General features: G+C 33.1%; 2 protein-coding genes and 1 long non-coding RNA gene across 3 annotated transcripts in view; 2 read left to right on the top strand and 1 right to left on the bottom strand.

The window, feature by feature from the left end:
- Positions 1-520: 520 nt before the first annotated feature.
- Positions 521-8,266, top strand: LOC149480294 (dynein regulatory complex protein 9-like). The gene is made up of 9 exons (XM_089706910.1): positions 521-589; positions 906-994; positions 1,416-1,486; positions 1,780-1,948; positions 3,602-3,748; positions 4,136-4,241; positions 7,072-7,266; positions 7,425-7,556; positions 7,992-8,266. The coding sequence occupies exons 1-9, from the start codon at positions 521-523 to the stop codon at positions 8,187-8,189; spliced, it is 1,176 nt and encodes a 391-aa protein (XP_089563036.1). The 3' UTR covers positions 8,190-8,266.
- A 1,371-nt stretch (positions 8,267-9,637) lies between these two features.
- LOC149480290 (serine/threonine-protein phosphatase 2A 56 kDa regulatory subunit gamma isoform-like) overlaps positions 9,638-26,087 on the top strand; it is a 64,165-nt gene continuing 47,715 nt past the window's right edge. Inside the window, exon 1 of the mRNA XM_089706636.1 lies at positions 9,638-9,838. Coding sequence (XP_089562762.1) covers positions 9,791-9,838 — 48 coding nt within the window. The 5' untranslated portion in view covers positions 9,638-9,790. The remainder of the gene's footprint in view (positions 9,839-26,087) is intronic.
- Positions 20,315-24,371, bottom strand: LOC149480293 (uncharacterized). The gene is made up of 2 exons (XR_016317032.1): positions 23,730-24,371; positions 20,315-21,031 (listed from the first exon to the last, which is right to left on the bottom strand). It is a non-coding gene; the product is annotated as an uncharacterized LOC149480293 (long non-coding RNA).

Genomic DNA, 26,087 nt, shown 5'->3' with positions numbered 1-26,087 from the left:
ATTCATAACAACAAAATACACCTGACGCGAATTTGTTTACATAGACGTGACGTCACGCGTGTTTCAGTCAAAATGGCTGAATGCAGAATTTCAATGTTTTATTTTATTGATAATCTCATTAATCTTAATGTTTTTAATATTTCTAAGTCACTATTTTTAATTTATTTATTATACATTTTCCCTTAAAAACACTAATTCGATCATTTATGGATACTGTCATCATGCCTAATACTAGTATAACATAATTTTTTTCGATGATTATTTTTTAAATGTTAAATCATAAATGGCATTTTCAACAGACGGATCCAGACCGAGAAAGCAGTCTCGCGTCGTGAAGCAATTGCTGCGCGAAGCAGCTCGGTCTGTGCATACCCGCCTAATGAATATACTGGCTGATCACACAGGAATTTTGTTGACAAACTAAGTCACTTTGATTATAAAAAATTCACACTTGCGATATTGAATTTGATGCAATGTCATAATATTTAAAATAAGTGTTTCGTAGGATTTAAAAGTAACCATGCCTCGTCTTCGTATAGCAAGTGCTGTACAGGAAAACTGGATTCGGGATGATAAAAGCGATCAAAAGGTGCTTCATAATATGCCTACCTATTATAATAATTCCTTAAGTTCTTACTCCTTAAAATCTAGCGCCTTATACACGGGCCATCCCCGCTGTAAGTCTGCTCAAGGCTGTCTGTACAGCAGAAAAAAAGCTTTTGATATAGCAGGTGTCATTTTCACACACGTCCTCTCGTAAACTTCGTTCGATTTAAATGCCGTGCTTGATGCGCGCACGATAGTCAGTATAATACATCCAGCACCGCAGCCTTGAGCTGACGTACAGCGGGGATGGCCCGTGTATAAGGCGCGAAAAACAATTAAAATTGCCTAACTTGTTTTAGGAATCGATTGAACAAGAAACATTCTTACAAGATATATCAATCAATGAGGAAGATGATTATCCTGTCAATAATGAAACGAAACTATTTACGTAATTAAGATATCTTTTAAAATTAAATGTAACACAGTACAACTAGGTACCTACTATAGTAATCCATCGCGTAGAGTACCTAACTCTACTTTGAGTACTTACCTAACAATAAAAAACTATATAAATCTAGCTGCGCTCTACGGTTTCACCCGCGTGGCTCCGCTCGTTGGTCTAGCGTGATAATATTATAGCCTATGCCTTATAGCCTTCCTCGATGCTGTCTAACACCGAAAGAATTTGTCAAATCGGACTTATTCGAATTAGTTTCTGAGATTAGCGCGTTCAAACACACAAACAAACAATAGAAAAGTACTGTTCCGACTTAGCTCACTAGCTGACATTTTGTCACATGCTTTATCTGAAAACCTACGAAATATTTAGCTATAAATTAGTGAATTGAAATAGTTACACGATATTTCAGTTTATCGTATCTGCAAGCTTCTCTGTTCGCTTCTGTGGTTGAAGATATTATTACACAAATCCGTATTCTTGGTTTGTATATTTTTACACAGCATATTGTAAATTGTAATCCACATGAACTATTGTACAAATTTGGTATTTTGAAATTGATTTTGAAGAAAATTCTTTTACTAAAGATCCACTTTCTGCAACATAGATGAAGAACCCCTAAAATATCAATGTAAAAAATTAAGACGGGCTGAAAGTAGAAACAAGAAACTTCAAGTGTTCGTTTTTCTTCATTAGTTCTTCAAGAATCACATTTAGGTACTTGAGTAGCTTTACATAGCACATAACTTACATTATAATGCTAATATACTTTGCAGTTGAGTGTAACAATGAATTACGGATCATCAAGACAATGTCAGATATGAAGTTACTTCTAGCCCTAAAGTATAGAGTAGTTCAGCCGAAAGTAACCGATGAGTTAGCTTCTATCGACCCGATAAACTTGGATTGCAATGAATACAAGTTGAACAAATTGGATGCGGATAGGTATGATTTCCGTAGCTTAATTAATATAAAATATGAATGTCATATGGTTTAGAAAGAAGTCTTACGTCTATCTAACGGTGCATTTACATCAAGCGAGCGAATGTTCATTCTAACTCCACTATGTCAAATTATTTTAGTGTAATCAACCGCAGAGCATTCTTTCGTTGTTCTCAGTGCGTTCGACAGGATTCTATGCAATGTTCTAATACTGAACAACACTGAATACGAGTTTTCGTTTTCAATAAAATATCACGAAAGAATGCTCTTGCTCTAGCTCTATGTTCATTAGATGTAAATGCGCCGTTTCAATGAAACTCTCCTGGAAATCACTGTAGCCGCTATAAAGATTAGTCAATCTGAACAAGAATTTAAGTATCTTAAAACAAATGAATTAATGTCTCTACAATGTACATATAATATTCCGTCATATCCTCCAACATTGCCTTTCCAGCCTATCTTTGCCCAAATAGAAATTTTAACTTTCCCGAGTGTTTATGTGGAGTAGCATGACATTTAAGGCTTGTTTTGTTTTTTGGTAGAAAATTAAAGTCTTTTCTCGCAACACTGATTAGATGGCACATGTATAACGTGAATCAGTCTGCTGCTACATGTCGACAAAGTAGGAGGTGTTTTGGTGGTGCCAAATTTTTCTAAAAAAACTTGTCTCTGATCACTGGGAATCAATTAGAATACGTGAATATGTCTTATTATTTATTAAACTAGAATATAAAAAAGGAGGTTATTTGTTATTTCCAAGCAAAAATACGTAGTATTATAGGAGTTTTGTAGCTGGGCAATGTTAGGTTAATAAACGTAGTGTGACCTATCCCAACATTGCCCAACCGTTTTGAGGTGCTAGGGCTGACACATTTTTAACAGACTTCTCAAATAGGTAGCAAGGTAATTTTTTTTAGGTATAAATTAAGTACACAGCATGTTTTTTCTTTTAGGTACCTAGGTGGGATTGTACGAGTATGTATGTCTACCTAGGTACTTTTTAAATGTTTAGTAGAAATTACGTATAGGTACAATAAATATTCATAATTTCAGTTTCATTTTAAAGATATACCTAGAAACAGTACGAACTCAATATTATTGCATGTGTACCTTCCTATTACTTGTTACCCACCTACATATTTTATTAAACTTAATTTTTTCATCCTTTACCTATTTGATTTTTTTGTGACAACCCTAAACCCTAAAGATTTTTGTATGAAGATTGTGAGAAAATTACACCTAACTTTGCCCATACAATTTAATGAAGATCTACTTATTTTGGATCATTTTTTGTAAGAGATTCAGCATCTTTGCTTTGTCTTGTACTTTGTCTCTTAAAAACAGCTACGTAAGTCTTAAAATGGCTGAAATATTAAAGGTGGGCAAAGTTGTATACTTTTCCACCTTATTTCGCCCACCTGTTTCTTCCTTATTTTTAGAGAAACTATTAAGAATATGATTATTTCAAGTATATCTATTCATTCTAAATTCAATTCCCTACTCAAATAACAGCATCAATTCTGTCCATATTTTGTTTTTTCTTGTATATGATCAAAACACTGTGAAAAGCGGGCAATGTTGGAGGATATGACGGTTAGTGTTATTAACGAGCCAAATAAAATAAATACGCAAATTACCTAAACCTAAAACTTCCAGAAAATTCTTCGCCAACGCAATGGCTACGATTTACGTCGACTTGTCGCTGCACAATAGATATGAAGCTCTGAAGGATACGGTGGATGCCATGGTTGGGGTGCTGGAGTATCGAGTTGCTATTGCAGAAGAAGAGATTAAAAATAGAGGGTTATTTTTTATTCTTGGTTTTTGACCAATATATTCACTATATATTTACCTGGCGCACCTATAGCTGTCTGTAAAGTTAATCTAATACATATTATAAAGGCGAAAGTTTGTAAGGATGTATGGATGTATGGATGTATGGATGTATGGATGTATGGATGTTTGTTACTCTTTCACGTAAAAACTACTGAACCGATTACAATGAAATTTAGCACACATATAGAGGGTAACTTGGATTAACACATAGGATAGTTTTTATCCCGGAAATCCCATGGGAACGGGAACTATGCGGGTTTTCCTTTGCAAACGCGGGCGAAGCCGCGGGCGGAAATCTAGTGGAACATAATTAAAAAAATTGTAGGAAGTGACGGTGATTATTATTATTTACAGAATCCGACACGAATGCAACAAACAATTGCGCCAGCAGCGTAACCACATCAAGTCTGTTATCTATGATACTAATGCTACAATAGAAAAACTGAAGAACAAAGTTGAAGTGGGTATTATTTATATTTTAGATCAATAGTCGATGAAGAGTATCAGTAAAACTAGCTTTCCGTCCTCGTAGCTGTTGTAGCCGATTTGTCCTCGTAGATGACCGCATAGCCAAAGGAAAACCTGCTACCGTTGACCGTTTCTGTCGGATATCCGAGACCAAACCCTGTGCTCAGTTCCTAAGCTATACTTGTAACTAATTTCTTGCAAATCGGTTCAGTGGAAGTTCCTGAAGTTGAGACAGGCTGACAGACTGACAGACATACAGTTACTTTCGCAATTATAATTTTAGTAAGGATTATAATGTTAATTTCTATTAAAATCAGTTAAGTAGTTTGAATGTATCTAAAGAAAAACAAAAAATCATCATCATCATGTATAATACATATTGTGTATACAGGGTGGAAGGTTAAGATGGGGCATGAAGGGCAGGTACCTTAACCGTTGTAGCTACATGAAAACGTTCTTAGGAGACTATCCTTAAATTCTTGAGAAATTTTAATCTACATTCACAGATTTTTGAAAAAATGTACGGTCAGCAAGGAAATCGGCAGTTTTCAAAAAAATTTTTTTTGATGCCAATCGATCCAGTTTCTCATGGGGATCAAAACACTCTAAAAGACCAACTGAGGTATGAGTACTAGAAAAGTCAGAAATCGCGAAAAACTATTTTCATTCATGAACTAGTAAAAAGACAAAGGCACAGCAGCATAACATGCCAGCGACGCGGGGCGTGAGCGGGCGGTGGCTGGCAGCTCGTGCACGAGATGAAAAATTATTTAAATTTGAATATCGAACGAACACGTCACATTTTTATGGCTTATGTAAACAATAACACATAGAAAACAACAAAAGTTACCAAAAGTCACTTTGTCTTCACTAAAAATGTCCTTAAATAATTTGGAACGTTTAGATCTGTTAGAGGCTTACTTTTTAAATAATAAAAACCCAACAGTTGCATTGGAATGGTACAGGAATAAATACCCAATGCGACATGTACCGACGCGAAAGGTAATTGCGAATCTTGTAAAAAATCTAGCAGAAAGTGGCTCATTTAAGAAAAGCTTGACCCGTCCGCGTCGTTCACGCGTATTGAATGAGAATACGGTGATAGCAATTTTAGCACTAATTGTGGAAGCATATCCCGAAATTTCTTCAAAACAAGTTGACGTCGAAGTTGGTTGTTCGCACTGGATAGTTTTAAAAACATGGAAGAAATACGGCTACAAATGCTACCGCCATGGGCGATTAGTCCAAGCATTGCAATCTGGGGACTATGCACGCAGAGTTGCATTTTGTAGATGGTTACGGGGCAAATTTAGTAGAGATAATGATTTTATGAGTTTTCTATTAGAGTCTGTCAAGCGAGTCTAGTCCCATGGAAAAGGCGGCAAATTCAAAAATCTTTTAGGTGTCAACACTGATATAGCACGCTGAAAACTTATTGATACTTGAGTTTTTGATAAAAAAAAACATATTTGAAATAAATAAAAAAAAGCATTTCAATTTTCAATGTATTTATTTGTCACAATCAGAACTAAAATCAGAGTCAAGAAATTCAATACCTTCATATGAAAAATCACTGTCAGTATCATCATTACGCACAGAAATGATGAAAGGTTCCAACTCAGTTTCGGATATCCTGTCTCTTTCTTTATATTTGTTTTCGACACTAATAGTGTGATCTGTGCATTTTTTCCAATCATTGGCTGTGACACTATTAAAACATTCTTTTATAAGGTTCTCCATTTCATTACCTGGAATCCCTAAATTTTTGCTGGCTATTTTTCTTTTAGCCAAACTCCATATGAGTTCAATAGCGTTCAGGTCACAATGATATGGTGGAAGTTTCAAAACTTCATGGCCATGTTGTTTCAAACATTCTTCAGCTTCATATATTGGAGTTGTTTTATTTTCATTCACAAGGCACATAAGCTCAGCCTTTGTGAAAAATTCTCCATAATGGATTCCATTTTCAGTTAGCCATTTCTGAATGTCGGCCTTTAAATCATTCATAGATGGTGGCTTATTTATTTGTGTTACATGGTAGCTAGCGTTGTTCATAACAATGACACTGGGCTGACTTAAATTAGGTATTAATTTTTCACGTAACCATTTCATAAAATTATTTCTGTTCATATCATCATGATAATCTGCCATTTTTGATTTAGTACTGAATACTAATAAAGCATTGGGGACAAAACCTTTTTCTGATCCAGCATGAACAACAATATGTCTTTTGCCTGATGATATTTTATCAATTACACCACTTGTTGATGGCCCTTGCCATGATTTTTTAACTTTATAATTTTGGTGGACATAGGTTTCATCGAGGTAAACTATTAATTTTCCTTGTTTCCGCTTTTCATCAATAGCTCTGAGATACCTATGTCGCCATGCAGCTAGTTCATACTTTTCAAGAAGAAGAGATCTCTCATTTTTATTTTTTTTGAATTCAAATCCATTTTTTTCTAGCACATCTTTTGTTGAATCACTTATTTTTTTAGTGAATGTGTGGAAATAGTTTTTCACGATTTCTGACTTTTCTAGTACTCATACCTCAGTTGGTCTTTTAGAGTGTTTTGATCCCCATGAGAAACTGGATCGATTGGCATCAAAAAAATTTTTTTTAAAAAGTGCCGATTTCCTTGCTGACCGTACATTTTTTCAAAAATCTGTGAATGCAGATTAAAATTTCTCAAGAATTTAAGGATAGTCTCCTGAGAACGTTTTCATGTAGCTACAACGGTTAAGGTACCTGCCCTTCATGCCCCATCTTAACCTTCCACCCTGTATAGTTATATATAATTTGACGAAATCATCTGATGCAGGATGCAACTCTGAACGCCGAAACTGAGAGTCGCTACATCGAAAACTGGCAACGCGCGCGCACAGAACAACATCTTCAAACTATACATGATACTGAGGAAAATCCGTCACGTACTATAGAATATTATAAGCAAAGAACTGACCACGAACAGAGAGTGCACACTGAAGTCGAGCTGTTGATTAACATTATTATAAATGTAATTTTTAAATTTTACCTCCACTACATTTTAGACTCAATCGATTATCATGATTCATGCTGAAAAGATTGATGATAGAAATAACGGTAGCCATCACCATTAATAAACAAGAGATGAACGACAAGAGTAGTTCCTAAAATATATATTTTTATTCACAGGAAACTTTAGAAAAGGTTGAAGATTGGATGAATAAGTACGATAAGGATATGGAAGGTATAGATCTTAAAATACAAATTAAGAAAAACGAATATCAAAATATGTATGATCGACGAGTTAACCTTGAACAAACGGTAATTAACAGTGATTTTATAGTTTTTACAAAGGCAAATGGCAGCAAACTTGTTAGCGTCTGAGTTCTGACAGCAAACCTCTTCTAGTGCTTTTGTTACTAAATGGCATTCCAATTATTTCGACCTATATATACCTTAATTCATAAATATTTTATATCGATTATAACTTGTATGTAGGTAACATCCTACAAACCTGGAACTATGTAAAATAAAACCTTGAAGATTTGCCATTGCAATCCACACTCATTGCAGTTGCGTAACTATTGGTGTTTCCTGAAAATCTATTTATTGAATTAGGCTACCATAATCTTCACAATTTACGCTATTTTTTTCAATCCCCTTTTTGAGATATACTAAAATCGTCTTTGTTTAACTTCATAGCATTTTAATCTATTTTTATAACATTTTTCTTCATATTAATTGCTATTTTCGCAGATCGAGAATCATGACAAGCTGATGAAGGACTGGATCCACTTCAAAGAAGAACGCGAGAAGGCAAGACTGTATCGTGAAAAGATGACCAAGTCCGCCATTACCGTGCAAGCCTGGTGGAGAGGTCTACTCGTGCGCCGGCAACTCGGACCCTACAAAGTTGCTAAGAAACCCAAAGGAGCTGGTGCAAAGAAGAAGTAGTTTATAGTTTTTATTGTATCAAGTGTTTGACTTTGTGATTGTCTTAGTTTTTGTTCTAATGGAATTATATTGTTTTAAATAAATGTGTTTCTGTGACCTTTACCTACATACTTTAAGCCCCGCAAGTTGATATTGCGATTGGCGGCCATCTTGGTGACGTAGTCGACGTCGCCCCGTCAGTACCGTTCGCTAATAAAATAATAAACATAGATTTTTTACATACCAACCTGGTTTTATTTATAATTTATAATTACATAACATTAATTAAAAAATATTTTCATATTTACACATCAACAGTATAATTGTTACGTACTTAAGGGTGATATCATTGTTTTTTATAATCAGCATACAAAACTAGTTTTTTATATGGTGCCGAAATTTCTTAGAAATATACCTATGGTCATAAACAGCCGTCTCGCTTATTACAAATAAACCCATTACCCATGGAAATATATAATATTATGTCTATATTTCCGTGCCCATTACCCTAGCATATTAATTACTTTTTATTAAAACTTTTTTGCTATCTATACTTTTTTGCGACGGATGACGTCACGCGGCTGTTATTGTGACAAGGTTCCATCGCAATATCAACTTGCGGGGCTTAACTATTAGATATTATTATCACAGTATTACCAGTGTTATTATCGTTTTATTTTATCCCAACATACCTACATAAAAAAGTTTACAAGGGAAGGGAAGTTTTATATCTGGACGCTAACTACCTAGATGTGGGTTCGATTGTGGGTTCATTTTTTTTCTATTCTTTTTATATTTGTATTTATAAAACACAAGGTTTGTCTATAAGAGTATTCATAGATGAATTAAAATAGAGTATCTATTATGTAGTACCTACCTACATAATTTAAAGCAGTTAGTTGCTCGCCGGATGAGCTAGTCATTTCAAGTTTCAACTAACCTGTGGATTGTAATCCTTATTAATTACAGCATTTGATGTATCTGAAAATTACATTACAGGAAACTTCTTTATTTTTTACACTCACTTTTTCAAATTATCCTTCTCTATTTTCGTGAATTCGCGAGCCGTTATATTCCTGTATATTCCGAAATCCGAATTCAGAATTCCGATTTCCGTGCAGATTTCAGTGTTGCCAATTTATGTAAAAATTAATGGAAAATTTACCGAAATTATATTTTATTTTTTCAAATTATATATTTTCCAAGTATTAAAAAATCATCAGCATCTAGATACTATCTATAAAAAAAATATTTATATGTATTTAATTCAATAACTCACATTGCATCCTATATTTATTTTTACAGCCATTAGGAGCGATCTTTCCAAAAAGTATATAATGATAATCTTTTTAAATATTAAAAAAGAATATACTGAGGCAGTTCCTGTTTGACACTTACAGCATGATTCGGAACGCATCAATCGCAATGCCCAAATGCCATATTGCCATGACATGATTGCGGATTGCCAAATGCCATGTCAGTTCGTTTATGGTACGCGGTTCTGCTTAATTGGCTGTTTAAAATTGAAATTAAAATTTAAAATAGTCGTTTTTAGTGAATCGTACTTCAAATTAGTGGTGTGAAAGTTTTGGTGTAGTGTTTGTAAATAAGTGTTGGAAGCGATGAAGACTAAAACTGATAAAAATAAGAACGGCGACAGCGACACAGAGGTATGTTTATAATTTTGATAATCTTTATCTTGTCCCAATTGGCATTTTCTAGGTATTTCTTCATAACTTATTCAACGTCTTTGACTGTAATTCAATAGCAAGAATAGCATTATACACCCATACTTCTATTTTAGCTGGTTGTGATGTAATTTGTGTAAAAAACTATGCCGTAACGTAAGACAACCAACATGAATGTAAACAATACGGCATTGTTAAAATATAATAATTAGAAAGAAGTCTGGGGCTTTTAAACAAAATATAGCAAATTAAATGTAGGTTATACTCATAGCAAGAAGACCAATTACCACTAAAGGTTATTTTATTGAAAGAAATTTCAAAAAAAATAACCTTTAGTGGAAATTGGTAAAAGGGTTTGAGTTCAATAAACAACAATTTTAATTGAAATGAAAGCAACTTATGTATTAACGTTTCTTTACATAGAGTATAATAAGACCATTAAACATTGCCACCACACCACAGACAAGCTTTAGGTTCATTTTATGTTAGTTAATCCGTCAGTCCTCGGATCACAGACACAATAGAAAATCTATTGTGTCTCGGCCCGATCGGGCCGCTCGGTGGTCAATGGGTTAATTACTATTTTCATATTGATGTTTATAATTATTTAAATAAGATTTGGATAGTATAGTGTCAAGAATAATACATATTATGCATATCTTCTATAATATAAAAATGAATCCCAAAATGTGTTGGTAAGCGCATAACTTGAGAACGGCTGAACCGATTTCGTTAATTCTTTTTTTATTATATTCCTTGAAGTACGAGGATGGTTCTTACGTAGAGAAAACGTAAATATGTACCACGGGCAAAGCCGGGGCGGATTGCTAGTTTGTCAAATTGTTCATGGAATGTCTAGAGAATAGTAAAACCACAAAATAAAGGAAGATGTCCAATTTACTTCTTTACTACCTTATTATTTAAAATGTTGAGTGATAAGTCATAATGCTAAGATAACTTTAGACACATTATCTAGTAAATAATGAATGAATAAATTGACTGGTGAGGTTATGTTTTAAATAAGTAGGATAATTATTGTTGCTGCGCAGTGTTCCTATTTCTGCATATCTGAAATCTATAGAGAACAAAAAAATGTGTGCGTGTACTAGTGTACACACGTAAGAAGTGAAACTTCTTTATGACCCTTATGATTTACTATATGCAGCCTTACAGAAATACATGGAATCACACAGAAATACATTGTTGCGCCATGAAAGAAGGACAAAGAAATAGATACTGCATCTTATATATAAAAATGAATCGCAAAATGTGTTGGTAAGCGCATAACTCGAGAACGGCTGAACCGATTTCGATGATTCTTTTTTTATTATATTCCTTGAAGTACGCGGAAGGTTCTTATGTAGAGAAAACGTAAACATGTACCACGGGCGAAGTCGGGGCGGACCGCTAGTTTGTAATATTAATAAGGACTCATACCTGTCTTTATTACAAACTGATAGAGAAAATGAAAATAGGTTATTACTTATATATAAGCTGTCAAAACATTCCATCCATTTCTCCTAGCCTCGCTTGAGTTTACTTGACGAGAAATATTTTGCCAACATTACTTGGCAAAGATATTGATTACCTTTTAACCCATTGAGCCCCAAGCGGCCCGATCAGTCCCAGACACAATAGATTTTCTATTGTGTCTGTGGTTCCGGGGCCTGAGTTATTAATTGTAAAATTTGTGTTTTGAGTAAATTCAACTTGGTCCTCAAAATGTATATTTGAATGTGTAACATATTTGTACTATGCTTTCTTCTTCTATTATTTCATGTTGTTTTTTTTAGTAAATCCATATATACAGTTTGTAACACAAGTACATAAAAATTCTCATTATGAAAAACTTGATCCACTTTTGAGTCAAGTGAGCTACAATAAGGAAGTTTGTAGCCCCACGCAAATATCCTTATCCTAGTTTGCTCAACAAGTTCTGTTTACAAGTATCCTATGAAATCCAAGGTTCAACCTATTTGTATTCCAAAATTCATGCAAAGCCATCTATAAAGTGGGTCAAGTGCAAAACTTTGCAATGAAACACAGAGTGTATTTATATAACATTACATATTATGAAAGTATGGGCACCTGTTTAATACTTTTAAATGAAAAGTAAAAGTGAAATTATCAAATTGGTACCAAAGAGATGTTGCGATAGTGTATTTTACGCGTATGTTAAATAAAGCAAGGTTTGTTTATGTTACGGTTTCTTCAATGAGCACCAATGTCGTTCACGATTTTGTAACATAATGCGTTATAATAATAGAGTGTATAATCGCGTTATTAATTTGCCACGTGATGTTTATCGTCGTTTCGCTGAAGATTTGGCACCACTCTCTATTTTCATACAGTTGATCATTGGCGGTTTCGACGTCGCCAGTCGCGAAACACCGGTTCTTTAAACCAATACTTAGAAAGTGCAGTGTATTTTAATATATTTTATACGCTTCGCAAGTTAATGCATTTCGACGCACACACAATATACATGTGCTTGTTGTTAGTAAATAATTAACTTCTTTTGTTTACTTCGTGTTTATTATTTAAATATTCGTAGCAATTATAGAACAATAACATTGTTCGTTATTGTGCTATATTTTGTTATCTATTTCAATTATTTCAAGTAGGTATTACGTGATATAGTCAAGCATAATATTTAATAGACAATAAACTTAATTACTAGTATTGTTTTTATACTTTACCACTCCGTAGTAAATATTAACTGAAGACGCATTTTTAATCCATCTACAATCTAAATACATACTTAATTAATTTTAAATTACGCATTTTCCGACACTGCAATTATATTGAGATGAAAATACTAAAATAGTATCACAAGATAGTGAATCTCGCGTATATTGTTGTCTCATTGTGTATTTTATTGTTTTGCTCACCTTGTAGAGCGCGCTGTGCAAATCGAGATCCTAGCGCGTTTGTGAATAATCAAAATACCTACACTAAATAAAGAAGATAATAATTTAGAAGCTTAACCGCGAGGACAATGTTGAGAAAATGGAAAATGAATATTTTCACACGATGGCGGTACCTTCATGAAATATTGTTGTAATTAAAGTATGTTGCCATTTCCTTAATAATTATCATTGTATAAATACGTAACAAAAGATTTTAAGTTAGATAAAATATGTAGTTTAATTTATCTCGGAAGAAATGTTAAATTATGTGGAAACTTAAAATTCGACGGTTCTCAAGGATAATAAACCCTTTCTGATCTGTAATAGTTAGGGATAGGTAACGCTACGTGTCTTCATATAAGCCTCATATATAATACGAGTAATATAAAGATTTAATTTTGCCGGAAATAACATAAAGGTTGTAATCACGGTTGTAATCATAAATGTTTAATTTTTTCACTTAAAGTATATTATTATTTTTTATCATGTGGTTTATCTAGGATCGCAAACAGTATTCTAATAGCTTATACCTACCTACTGAAGAATTGGCGTGTTTATACAGAATTACTTAATAAAAACTGCGCTTACTTGAAACATGACCAATACCTATGTTTGGTATGAGACTTTCTCCGATACAAAGAAATAATATAAAGGTATGTCATATACCATCAGTGAAGAATTTGTTCTGAAATACGTTTTCTGCACATTTAAATTCCGTTATATATATATATCTATAAATAGATAAGTAGGTACTTAATATGGACGTAGCGATATCCGTGTATATTATAGAAATAATAATAATATATTACAAGAAACGTAAGAACGTGCTGTATCGTGACCAATTTCTTAATTCGCTATAGGTACCATAGTCCTGTTATATGCGATCTCGCTTTCAAAATACCAAAATTTGCGATACATTCGTTTCTGCGCAAACACAGAACTTTCACGTGTACGTGGGATTTCTTTTACCTTTTAAAATTTTTAGCACCTATAGTTCAGGATCCATCGCCCATTTTTGCACTTGATTACTATCAAGCTAATTTTCCGTGAGTAGCTTTATTTTGATGAGACGCCCAATAATTTACGAAACTCTCGATTGTGGTAGCTAACAGAGGTAACAAGGATAAAATATTTTGATTTGATGCTTCTCAAATAGTTATGTATTATAACTGCAGCGCGGTTTCACCCGGAGGCAAAATGAAGTACATATTTATCTATAGCTCATGTGTTATTTTTTTTGTAAAGCCTATTTTACTGTAAAGTTTCATCCAAATCCATCCTCAGAAACTTTCGCATCTATAATATTAAGAACCCTAGGTCTAAACTTACGCCATCAGTTTCAGTTTACACATAATAAACTTCATGAAGACGAAGTCACGGGCTTCAGTTGTTCCACAGAATACAGAACGCTGTACTGGTTAATGTATTCAGCGATCTATCTTATTAAATGAATATTTATAGCCCGTTCATCATGTTTTGTTTTCACTGTGGTGGGTGTACGTTAAAATCTCAGGAATCAACTCGTTTATTTTCAGAAGACTTTGAGACAGCGTTGTCATAACACACGATTTGTTTTCACGTTAAGGGCTTGGTCTAGTAGTGCAAACAAATGCATCCTGTCATCCTATATGTAAATAATACAAATGTACTAAGGGAAAGTTGCTCCACTTAATTTTTAAAAATTAAATCATTCGTATAATTTAATATTCGTAATAAGTACCAAAAATGACAATTTGAAACAATTTTCGTGAAAATTACACCGGGTGATTTTTTTTTATCAGTACACAAAATTTGCGAATACTTTCTATTGATATCTTCAACTTCATGTTTATATAACTGATCAACTTTTACAAAGAAATTTGGACGAAATATAAAAAAAAATAAGCTTTTCATACAAAATTCATAACTCTATACATTTTTTTCGACCTAAGTTTCTTAGTGAAAGTTGTTCAGTTTAACTAATAAAACGGATAAACAAATTTTGTATTTAATAAAAAAAATGTAATGTTTGTGTTAAAAAATTATAAAATAGAAAAATACGCAAATGAAAACAAAAGATATTTATTTCTGACTAGCTTCCGCCCGCGACTCCGTCCGCGCGGATGTCAGTCTTCGCGTCTTCTACAGATTTATTATATTATGTATAATATATAGATTTATATTGATAAACCTAATAAATCTTTCTCTAGCATTCTGATGCTTTATCGGTTGCACTGGATTTATCTCTCTTTTTTCAATCGCTTGAATGATATAGGATGGGTCCTTGATGGGCATCGAATGCTGAAGTCTCGAATCAATCAATTCTGACAGTAGGCAATTTATGTAAAATCCAATAATGGTCCATCATTTTATTTTGCCTAAACGTTACATACTTTTTTATATATGTATTCTATTTTATATATTCTATTTTTAACGAATGATTCACTCCAGTCCAAACAGCAAATAAGCAGACTTCTGCTTCTGCAACGTTTAGTTGTCCCTGAATTTGGAAAAAATAGTCATGATTCTTATCTATGACAAAAGTGTTATTTTTTGCATTGTATTTCAAATATTAAATTTTTTTTTAACCGCATCTTCCGCATTCATGTCTTTTGCCGGAATTAGACATTTAACTTCTACTAGTCCCATTTTCCCTTTTTGATATGGGAGTGTATAAAGTAAATTTTTTAGATATTTCTCGTTATACTTTTAAAAAGTTATCATTGTCATTTTGCTCATTAGGTAAAGTAATTTCGATATCAGTTTTAAGTTTTTTGATACCTGCAATAATAACGTCATAATCGCCTGCACATACTTATCGATTACACCCTGTATACAATCCACCATCCACATTCATAATGTTTTCCTGTCCTCCTCTCCTTTACGCTGTTCACCGATACATTTTAAATGAGTAAATCTGCTACCACTGAAGGATGTTTCATTGTGATCAGCAAATTTTCACCACTGTTGTCGATTATTTGTTTTTCATTTTTAATCAGCAATTGGGAATCATCAGTTTTGTTTTTTGCAGATTGGTGATGTACCCTAACGAAAAGGGAAAGCATCAACGAATTATCGTTTTCGTCCTCTTTTTTTATTCTTCGCGTCTCTGTTACTTCTGTTTGTTTAGTTCTCAACCCCACTGAATTTTGATGATGTGATGATAATCCATTCGTTTTAATATTGGTACTTAGAGTTGGTAGACTAAACTAGAAATGGTGGACTAAATTTGTCAGCGCGTCTGTAAGATCAGAATATAAAACCAACATCCTGTATTTAAGTTACAAAATTAATAATCAAACAACATGCCGCTACGTTGAAAATGACTAGAAGAAAAAATTAAAACACCTCGGATCAATTTTGGAGTAAACAAATCATTTTCCCCGTATGGGGATTTCCCCGGATGAACTTGGGAAGTTCAAGTTCTCAATACAAGTTTATATTATATTTCGTATTTCTCAAACGAAAAATAAACATTTTTGGAACTTCAAAAAAATTATACTTATTATAAGAAAATTTATGAGCTTACTTTAGTTTTAAAGAAATATACATCCCTTTACTGACACCCCGTAAAATAAAGAAATTGTTGCCAATCACCTTTGCAATCTATTTGGTTTCATTAACTTTATGTTCGAAGATAATTTTTTTTCTAGTGGTTACACACGTATTTTTTTCGTTTATTTTCCATATCGAAATCAAATGTTTAAAAATACGAATATTTGCACAAAACTAAGATAAAAATAATCAATTAACAAAAATATTAAATTTAATGAAGTAGAGCAACTTTCACTTCGGTATGAAGGAAAATCGAGCGTAGAGCACACGTCAGAACGCTCCGGCCCAAGGAGCGCGACTAAAGAAATTCGCTAGGATTTTTCCTTATTATTTTAAATATTTTTTTAATATTTAAAGAATTATCAAAATTCAAAAAAAAAAATTTTTTAAAGGATTAATACTCATTGGTCTTCAACCAACTCGAATAAATTAATGGAAAAAATAACTTTTAGCAGTATTTATCAATCGATTTTGTAAGGCAAAAAATGGGAAATTTAATGAATTTATAACGCTCTAATTAAGAAAATCATAAGTTTTTCGGCAATTGTATTCAGCAGTTTTTAATAACGACTATATAAGGATAATAATGCGCTGATCAGATTGTGTAAATTGTAATCGGTTGCAACGTAGTGAGTGCACAAACTTAGCTCGAAATGATTTTGGGGGAAAGAGACTTATCTTGAAGGCCTGATTAAGGTAACATAAAGTAACTTTATAAATGTAAAAAAATTCACGCGCATTGCGTATATAACAGTAATTGATAAACAAGAAAAAAAAATTCAGTTTATCATTTCATTAGCCGGGAAAAAATTGTCAAATAACTTGTTGAAAACGCAATTTTGCTAGACTGCAGCCTTAAGTTTCATGTTAATCCCCTAAATTAATGAGCATGATTTACATTATGAGGCTAAGATGTTAGGCATCTCAAAACTTGGCGTTAAGTCTTCTTTATTGTTATGATAGCTCTTATAAAATGTAAACAAAAACTGGACGTAAATACAGCGTTTATCAAGGAACTAATATTAAAAGTAAACACGGCATGAATTTAGAAACTAAGGCCGCCATTTCTCATCGTCGCTGGTATATTTTTGTGCGATTTCTGCAAATAGTCTTTATTTACGACAAATGTTTCCAGCGGTCGTGCCCTTACTCCACCCACTTCTTAACATACCTACTAGGTATATGGAGCATTCCAACCTCATTTAGAAATCTAGGTCCGCTATCTTTACATTCGCATAGAAAGACGTTCTTACCCCACTATAAGCTTCGGCCTCGGGTGATTAGCTCTTTTGTACATTTCTTAAAGTATGGCTTATTTTAATACGTCAAATCTATCTTAGGTTGGTGTGAATAGATTTTAATTTTACGTTTAGAAATATTATCTGGTAAATCCTTGCTATGTATTTTTATTCGATCATAATCTTGTGTTGTTGTTATAATAGTTATAAGATCTTTGACTGTGACAAAAATCGAACATAAAAGATAGTAAAAAATATAGCATAGAGTAAACATATCCACCAGTATTCATGTGTACATAATTAGTACATCCTTACTTGTTTTATTGAGAAAATATTCGGTGCAACCAAAATATAACATCCAAGTACGTTTGTTCACATCTGCTGAACAGCATTGTCTCTAGATAGTTTTTGTTAAACAAACACTATTTCGGAAATCTCGATAACACGAACCTATAGAGCTTTTTTAAACAAACATCCTGATCCTAAAGTAAATCCTAGTCATTGAAATGAGATTAAATAAATAAAATGTGACGTGTGCCTTTAATTATTTTTCCTGTTTATCATAAACACTTATTTTATCAGGCTGTTTGCAATTGGCTCAACGTCATGTCAAAACCCATTATAATTTTCAGTTCAAGACAAACGCAAACACGCTCTGTGGAGATGATTTAACAACACTGCATTATAATTTTAGCTGAATATTAAGGTAGTGATGTCAGCGCGTCTTTTTGTATCTTGTAAATATTTAAGATAATTGTGGCTCTAAAGATTGAGCTCCGGTGTTGATTTTTATAAATGTCTATTTTTTTTAGTCCGGTTTTGTCACGGAGTTGTGTAAACGTGCTGTGCTGTTGTAGTCTTAAGTAGCTAGGAGCGTGTTATCTTAAATTAATGTAACTTGTACATTACTGATTTAATTTGGGCGCATTACTAAGGTCTAGGAAATCATTCCAATCTGTTTTTTTCTCCTTTGATTATCGATTATTTGATGCTTGTAGATATTAATTAATGTAAAAAGAGTGATAGTTTTTACCTTTAATACCATTTTACCAATTTAAACGAACACCAATGTGACTGTGCAGTGTCTGAAAGTGTAAAGTGCCAGTTCCCATAGAGTTTTCATGGATAAGTGCGTAACGATAGAGGACACAGTGTCATACGTGAGGGCTATAGCAGTTGTGAAAATGCTGGCGTCAGCTGCCTCGGCGAATATAACGAGGAACGCGCTGTCGACGATGTTCCAAGGGAGGCGGTCGGTGGATCGGCCGCTCGTCATGGTGAGTTATGGTTTGCATTAAGAACAATATATGTATTTGTATTACGTTCTGGCGACTTTTCTGCAAGTCTTGCCCTGGTCATGTTATTGAGAATGTACTGGCCGGTCTTGTGTCTTGGTATTTTATCAACGGATGAATGGATCTCTTTTAACGAATGCTTTAGGGATTAATGACAGATTTTTTAACAATAATCCTACGACGCATTTGCTTTTGTGCTAAGCTTGATAAAACTAGTGTTGAGAATAATCGGATGATATAAATTTTAGGATGTCTCTGTTTACTTTTATTCGATAATAATTATTTACCATAGATATGTAAGTTCTCTTCTCTTCTATTGTTGAAAGGTCAATACATATAAAAGTTATGAAGCTATGAAGATCAATATGATAAAATGTTGTCAGAGTAACGCGTAGAAATAAGTTAATGCTAATTTTAAAGAAATTATGCGTGGATATAATATATTTGTCACTTTACTTTTGGTGAAAATGGCTTATTTTACTCACACGTGTCACATTTATACTATAAATTACAACGTTATGAGATGAGATGGAAGTTGAAGACGCCGATATTGTCGACCTCGTTCCCGCTCCTAATGGATAACGCCAAATGGAAAGCTCAATAAAAGAAAATATATATCTGAAGAACATCAGTGCGTTCAGTATTTTACTGGTACATCTGTATTATGAACCTGATGTTTATATAAACACATATGAGCTATCTCTGCTTGTTTCACCGGAAAACATATTTACATTGCATGCTTGACAAAATGCCTTAAATTATGACGTAAACTGAGTGATATGATTTACTACGGAGACGACTTTAGCCTTGAGCAAACAACTAACTACAAAATGTAGTTATGTAAAATTAAGGAATTATTCAACCTCTATTGTTATATTATATTTTATCACAGAACAATAAAAACAAATAGAAGTGCTTTAATGTCATAATTAGTATGAAAACCAGTGTCGCCAAACCCACACATTTAAACCGATAGTTATACAGTACACTACAAGTAAACTATGCCTTTGATTGGACTGCTTAATTTGAGTAAAAACTGACTTAGGTTATAAATTCAGCATTTCAATATGTACCCTAACGCACCATGTTACGGTTTATTTTAGTATAACATCTCTAGGTATATTAGCTGTTTTGTTTCTCATTGCACAGAAATTCCAAATTCGAAAAACATTCAGCTACTCCACAACAGAGGGCGTTAGTTTTCAATAGATATAACTTTGAACCTCAACACATAGAGATAAGGTTGAAATTTGTGTCACTCAACATTAATGACATTAACTTGATATTTATCTGATGCTATGCCCTGAGGGATGTCAGCCTTGTTATCGATATCGAGATATCGATAATTCACAAATAAATATTTTTTGTGTATTTTTTTTTCTTTCTATTATACGAGTATAGTATAATGTGTCACATTTTGGAGTATGTTTATTACTACTAAGTACGTCTTTTTATATTATTATTATTAAATAAAAAACGGAATAGAATAGTATTAATCTATATTTACAAAATACAAACAGAAAATATGCATTATTTTAAATCTTGGAACTGCCGTAGGTTTGCTGTATCGGTGGCCTTTGTTAGACTGCTTAGTGCTGTTCGGCATTCAGTTAACTCGTCACGTTGCATTTATCCATTTCTCTTTTAAATTAGCCTCTTTGGGAAATCTGTAAATAAATTGGACAAATGAAAGCTAAGGAAAAATAAAATAAAATTTAATATTTATAATGTTTGTCTTTTCTAAAGTATCGATACTGTCGATATGCGCCACAAGCATCACTAAAGCGACATTCGTTTGTTTATTGCAATAATATTCCAGAAATTCTTGTTTGCTGTTCAATCTATAATAGTACTAATTTCTTACGGATTAAGGTTCATTTTGACTAGATATTTGTATACAATTTTGACAAATTACAAGCGAAGATTTATCATAAAATATTATATGTAAAATAAATAAAAATAAGACTTACTGATGGTATGAAATGCCTCCATTGCTGATATTATTTCGTCTGCTATCATTTTTGCACTCTAATACCGAACAACACGTCCTAATTAATGAATAAATACGGAAAAAAGGTTTGACAGCTGACAACCGACTCGAATATTTTTCTGCGCACAACTGAGAGCAAGTTAGGTGATCTTACCTTACAAGTGACACGTGGGCCACGCCCACATCACACTTCTATCTACTTTACTGTTCTGTGTATTTTATAAACCTCTGTAATGGTTTCTCAAGAAAACATCGTATGAATGTCTATTCGATGTTCAATTGTACGTAAGAACTGATAAACAACTAAGTAGAGCATAAATTCACTATTTAAACATCGATCAATTTTAATTTGGACCAATTAAATAAATTTATTCTTTTATCCATTTATCCTCAATTTTCAAAACCATTACAGTCCAATTTGTCTCTTCACGCTAACCAGTTAATAAAGAAAAAATATAAACGTTATATTAATAAAACGCGAGAAAAATAATACCCTCGTCTGATAATGCCTGCTTTGTGACACTTTTGTGTACAATGATGACATTTTTCATGAAACTCCTTTCAGCTGCAGCGACCCAAATTCTACATAAAGTGTCAGTTTTATAGGATGTTATGCAAAGTTTAGTTTCTAGGTCAGCGGGTACGGTCTGCAGAACTGGATTGATAGAACATTTGTACGGTCTATAAATATTAATTGGCTCGTGGGATGCTGCAGGAATAAAATACGAAGTTCTGAACTATTTGGATTGGGAAAGTTAAATCCCAAGGGACGAACATTGTCTGAGATATTGCAGTTTTATGTAATGAAACGTGACTTTCCTTTGAATGCACGGATTACGAATTCTGATGAGCGAGGGAGAGAGGTCGCTAATGTGGTAACCAACTTACGAAAGCTCGCTTTTATTTAAAGAAAATTCATTGATTATATTAAAGTCTATGACAAATAAGTTGATAAAGACCTACAGAGTTATCTTTTAAGAATACTCCTCCTTCATTAGTCTTCATTTGTATTGTACGTATGTTATAATTATGGATAGTTACTACGAGTAACTATATGGTGAATGTGACATTTCCTAGTTCCCTTCACTTAATGAGTATACAAAAAGTAACGTAGCAATGTTAATCATCTCGTTATTTATAGTGATATTTGCATATTATAGAACCATACATGACGGATAGCACCATCATTAAAATTTCAAAGCTTAATCAATCCAGTTACATGTAGACGCGTCATAAACGGTAGGAGAAGCAGTTACTTGTAATTCTTTACACTATTATTATCCCGTCAAACAACATCAGCATTAATTTTATAGTAAATTCGGCATCGCATCGTTGTTTATAACGGTACGAGCGTCATCGGTCTCGCATCCGTCTCTGAGCTTGAGCTATAATTTGCATTCCTAAAGGAATAATCCGCGGTATAAACATTGTACATCTTATCTTATACATGGTCACGGTCGCTTCTGTGGGTACCGTTAAAGAATTCATCTTATTCTAAAACAACCGTTTTGGAATAACTATAATATGCTGACGGTGAAATTTTATTCAACGTTAAATTGATTTGCTCTTTTTGCGCACGGATTGGTTGGGTTCTTATTTTATCAAGTAACGTTCTGTCTTATAAAGAGATTGAAATGTTTGTAAGATAAAATTATTATTCTGGTGCTAATGTGCTCAGTGTAAATTTTATCATGTAGGTATGTGCTAAATGAAGGTGCGATGTACTTTAATATGTGTATTTACTATGTTCTATTCATTCTAGAAAAATTGGAATGGAAGTTTATAAATAGATGGTTATTTTTGGAATAGCACTATAGAATGAATTGCATGTGGATCTTTTCGGTTGATACGTGATGAATGATTTAACACTATGAAGGTATCTACCAGTTAGCTGTTAGACTTAAATTATTGCTGATAAATGATTAGCTTAATATGTATTATGGTTTTTGAAAGAATTGAATAAACATCACGAATAAAAAGTTAATATCCATTTTTAAAATTGTAGATTTCCAGCTCAATTTATTATTTTAATATACATATATATATAAACATTGTAATGTAGAATTTTTATGAGAAATTTGACTCAGCACAATATATCTTAAATATTTACACAGCATTTAACGCACTATTGTAGTTGCGGAAAATAGCAAAACCAGTTCGAACCACGATAAAGATAGTCGTAGATATAATTTGCGGCTAATGTTCATGTAAATTAGCATTGGTGTAGGTATGTCTGATGGGCTTATTGCACGGGAATGCCTTAAATGTGTAACACAAGCTTAGGTTTAGGTTTAGTATTTATTGTTAGTTATTATTGATGTAATTATACGATGAAAATAAATTAAATGAACAAGCGAAAGTATTGTCTCGTAATTTGCCTTTTTATCTTCTTTTGTTTTTTGAAAAAGGGAAATAGTAGGCACCCATCAGTGCGTAGTTGTTCCGTTTAACGATCTTCAATGCTACGGCCACACTACCTTACCGTCTACCGGGCTGTTACCGCAATAATTATGGCATTATATTACCGTCTAAATTACTGCATGAACTGATGTGGTTACACTAGAGTTTACCTAGATATGTCGGTAATTATTGGCATTTACCGCAGCAAAAAAAAATATTAGTTAATAATTAATATATATAATATGGTTTCTGTAATAATTCATCAAGGATACTTTCTTTTTCAAATCATCTATTGTACTTGGAAATGATAAATTTTGTTTGATCCGACGCCACGCATCATTGTGTACACTGCGATTTTTATAGTTCTTCCGTCGGGTATCCCAAAGAGAAGAATTCCAAGAATTCCAAAAATTAGCGCCATCAAGCGCTTTTTCATTTGACCACTCCATGTCGGTCGATACGTGCGTCGCCGCCCGCGCGCCGGTGAGCTCATATTGCACGCTGGACAAACGGTAGTGTCACATGAGTAGAAAGACGGAACAGAGACTAAGCTTCAAACAACCGCGCGAATCGATTGCACTACTACAAGTACGCGGGGCATGTGTGTGTGACCGCAAGCCGCTTGTCGCGTACGCAGCGATTCTGGAAAAAACCGGTTTGCGCTTGCACAGGCTGAGGACAGTCTCAGGGTTGATACGACGCACGTTGTTTGTTTTATTAGTTGCAACTTGCAAGTTTGAATATTTTAATATAAAACGTAATATTTTATTGTTAAAAATGGTTGTTTATTGTACTGTGTGTATGAATAATACTAGAAAAACTAAAAATATATCATACTTCAACTATCCCAGGGAGTACAATAGGTGAGTAAATATTTTGATTATTACTTTTTCAAGTAAGTACCTACTTGCGTTTATTTTATTAGGTCCTTTTTTAATAAGAAGAGAATTGTACACGGTGTGTTTTTACCTTTCATTATTATTACAAGTTTAACATTTGTAAGTATGTATGTAATTGTGTGTAATTATAAAACTATTTAACAAATGTTTTCTTTAATTTGTCTTAACCTATTGTGACAACCCTACCAAAATAGGTAACAATTTTGCACGTTCTTAAGAAGCTTAGCCTCTGTTCCGTCTTTCTACTCATGTGGTAGTGTACTAGTGTGGCCGCAAACGCAATAATTACCGCGGTAATCTTCTTTGATGTGCGAAAGAATACCGCCGCCGGAGCTATTGTCTACCGCCATTTGTCATATTGATTGGCATTGTAGAATTATGGCCATAAGTCGTGGTTACACCTAGGTGTTGTTAAAGTTGTGGCAATAATTATTGGCATATCACGGTAGTGTGGCCGTAGTATTATGGACTTCATTGTGATTAATTGATTAGCATGTTGTAATCCGATAAAACTAATCGGTAATAGTAATCTTTGGGAAACGTCTCAAATAACGTTAGTCGGTATGGTAGGTACGTTTAGATCTATGAATTACAACGTAGCACTAGATAATTTGATGATAAGTTTATAACTGTAAAACTGAAAACATTAACATATTTCACTACGCAAGACAATCGATAATAACATTTAAAGTCCCATATTTTGTTTTCTCGATAAAATCAATCATCGTAACTCATAAATCACTTTACACCTCGTCCACCGACGTCAAGTAATTTATAAAACTTAAGGGCTTGGTCTAGTAGTGCAAACAAATGCATCCTGTCATCCTATATGTAAATAATACAAATGTACTAAGGGAAAGTTGCTCCACTTAATTTTTAAAAATTAAATCATTCGTACAATTTAATATTCGTAATAAGTACCAAAAATGACAATTTGAAACAATTTTCGTGAAAATTACACCGGGTGATTTTTTTTATCAGTACACAAGATTTGCGAATACTTTCTATTGATATCTTCAACTTCATGTTTATATAACTGATCAACTTTTACAAAGAAATTTGGACGAAATATAAAAAAAATAAGCTTTCCATACAAAATGCATAACTCTATACATTCTTTTCGACCTAAGTTTCTTAGTGAAAGTTGTTCAGTTTAACTAATAAAACGGATAAACAAATTTTGTATATAATAAAAAAAATGTAATGTTTGTGTTCAAAAATTATAAAATAGAAAAATACGCAAATTAAAACAAAAGATATTTATTTCTGACTAGCTTCCGCCCGCGACTCCGTCCGCGCGGATGTCAGTCTTCGCGTCTTCTACAGATTTATTATATTATGTATAATATATAGATTTATATTTATAAACCTAATAAATCTTTTGCTAGCATTCTGATGCTTTATCGGTTGCACTGGATTTATCTCTTTTTTTTCAATCGCTTGAATGATATAGGATGGGTCCTTGATGGCATCGAATGCTGAAGTCTCGAATCAATCAATTCTGACAGTAGGCAATTTATGTAAAATCTTGATAATGGTCCATCATTTTATTTTGCCTAAACGTTACATACTTTTTATATATTCTATTTTTAACGAATGATTCACTCCAGTCCAAACAGCAAATAAGCAGACTTCTGCTTCTGCAACGTTTAGTTGTCCCTGAATTTGGAAAAAATAGTCATGATTCTTATCTATGACAAAAGTGTTATTTTTTGCATTGTATTTCAAATATTAAATTTTTTTTTAACCGCATCTTCCGCATTCATGTCTTTTGCCGGAATTAGACATTTAACTTCTACTAGTCCCATTTTCCCTTTTTGATATGGGAGTGTATAAAGTAAATTTTTTAGATATTTCTCGTTATACTTTTAAAAAGTTATTATTGTCATTTTGCTCATTAGGTAAAGTAATTTCGATATCAGTTTTAAGTTTTTTGATACCTGCAATAATAACGTCATAATCGCCT

Source organism: Colias philodice, chromosome 18, assembly GCF_061535455.1.
Source record: "Colias philodice isolate Cphi_HAF_F1 chromosome 18, ilColPhil1 Martin Lab GWU primary, whole genome shotgun sequence".
NCBI classification, from domain to species: Eukaryota; Metazoa; Arthropoda; class Insecta; order Lepidoptera; family Pieridae; genus Colias; species Colias philodice.
This window is presented reverse-complemented; position numbering and strand designations above follow the sequence as displayed.

Excerpts from the sequence above, each read along its gene's own strand:
- LOC149480294 (XM_089706910.1), top strand. The coding sequence starts at position 521 with ATGCCTCGTCTTCGTATAGCAAGTGCTGTACAGGAAAACTGGATTCGG. Across the intron at positions 590-905 it reads ATGATAAAAGCGATCAAAAG|GAATCGATTGAACAAGAAAC; the intron begins GTGCTTCATAAT and ends AACTTGTTTTAG. Across the intron at positions 995-1,415 it reads AATGAAACGAAACTATTTAC|TTTATCGTATCTGCAAGCTT; the intron begins GTAATTAAGATA and ends ACGATATTTCAG.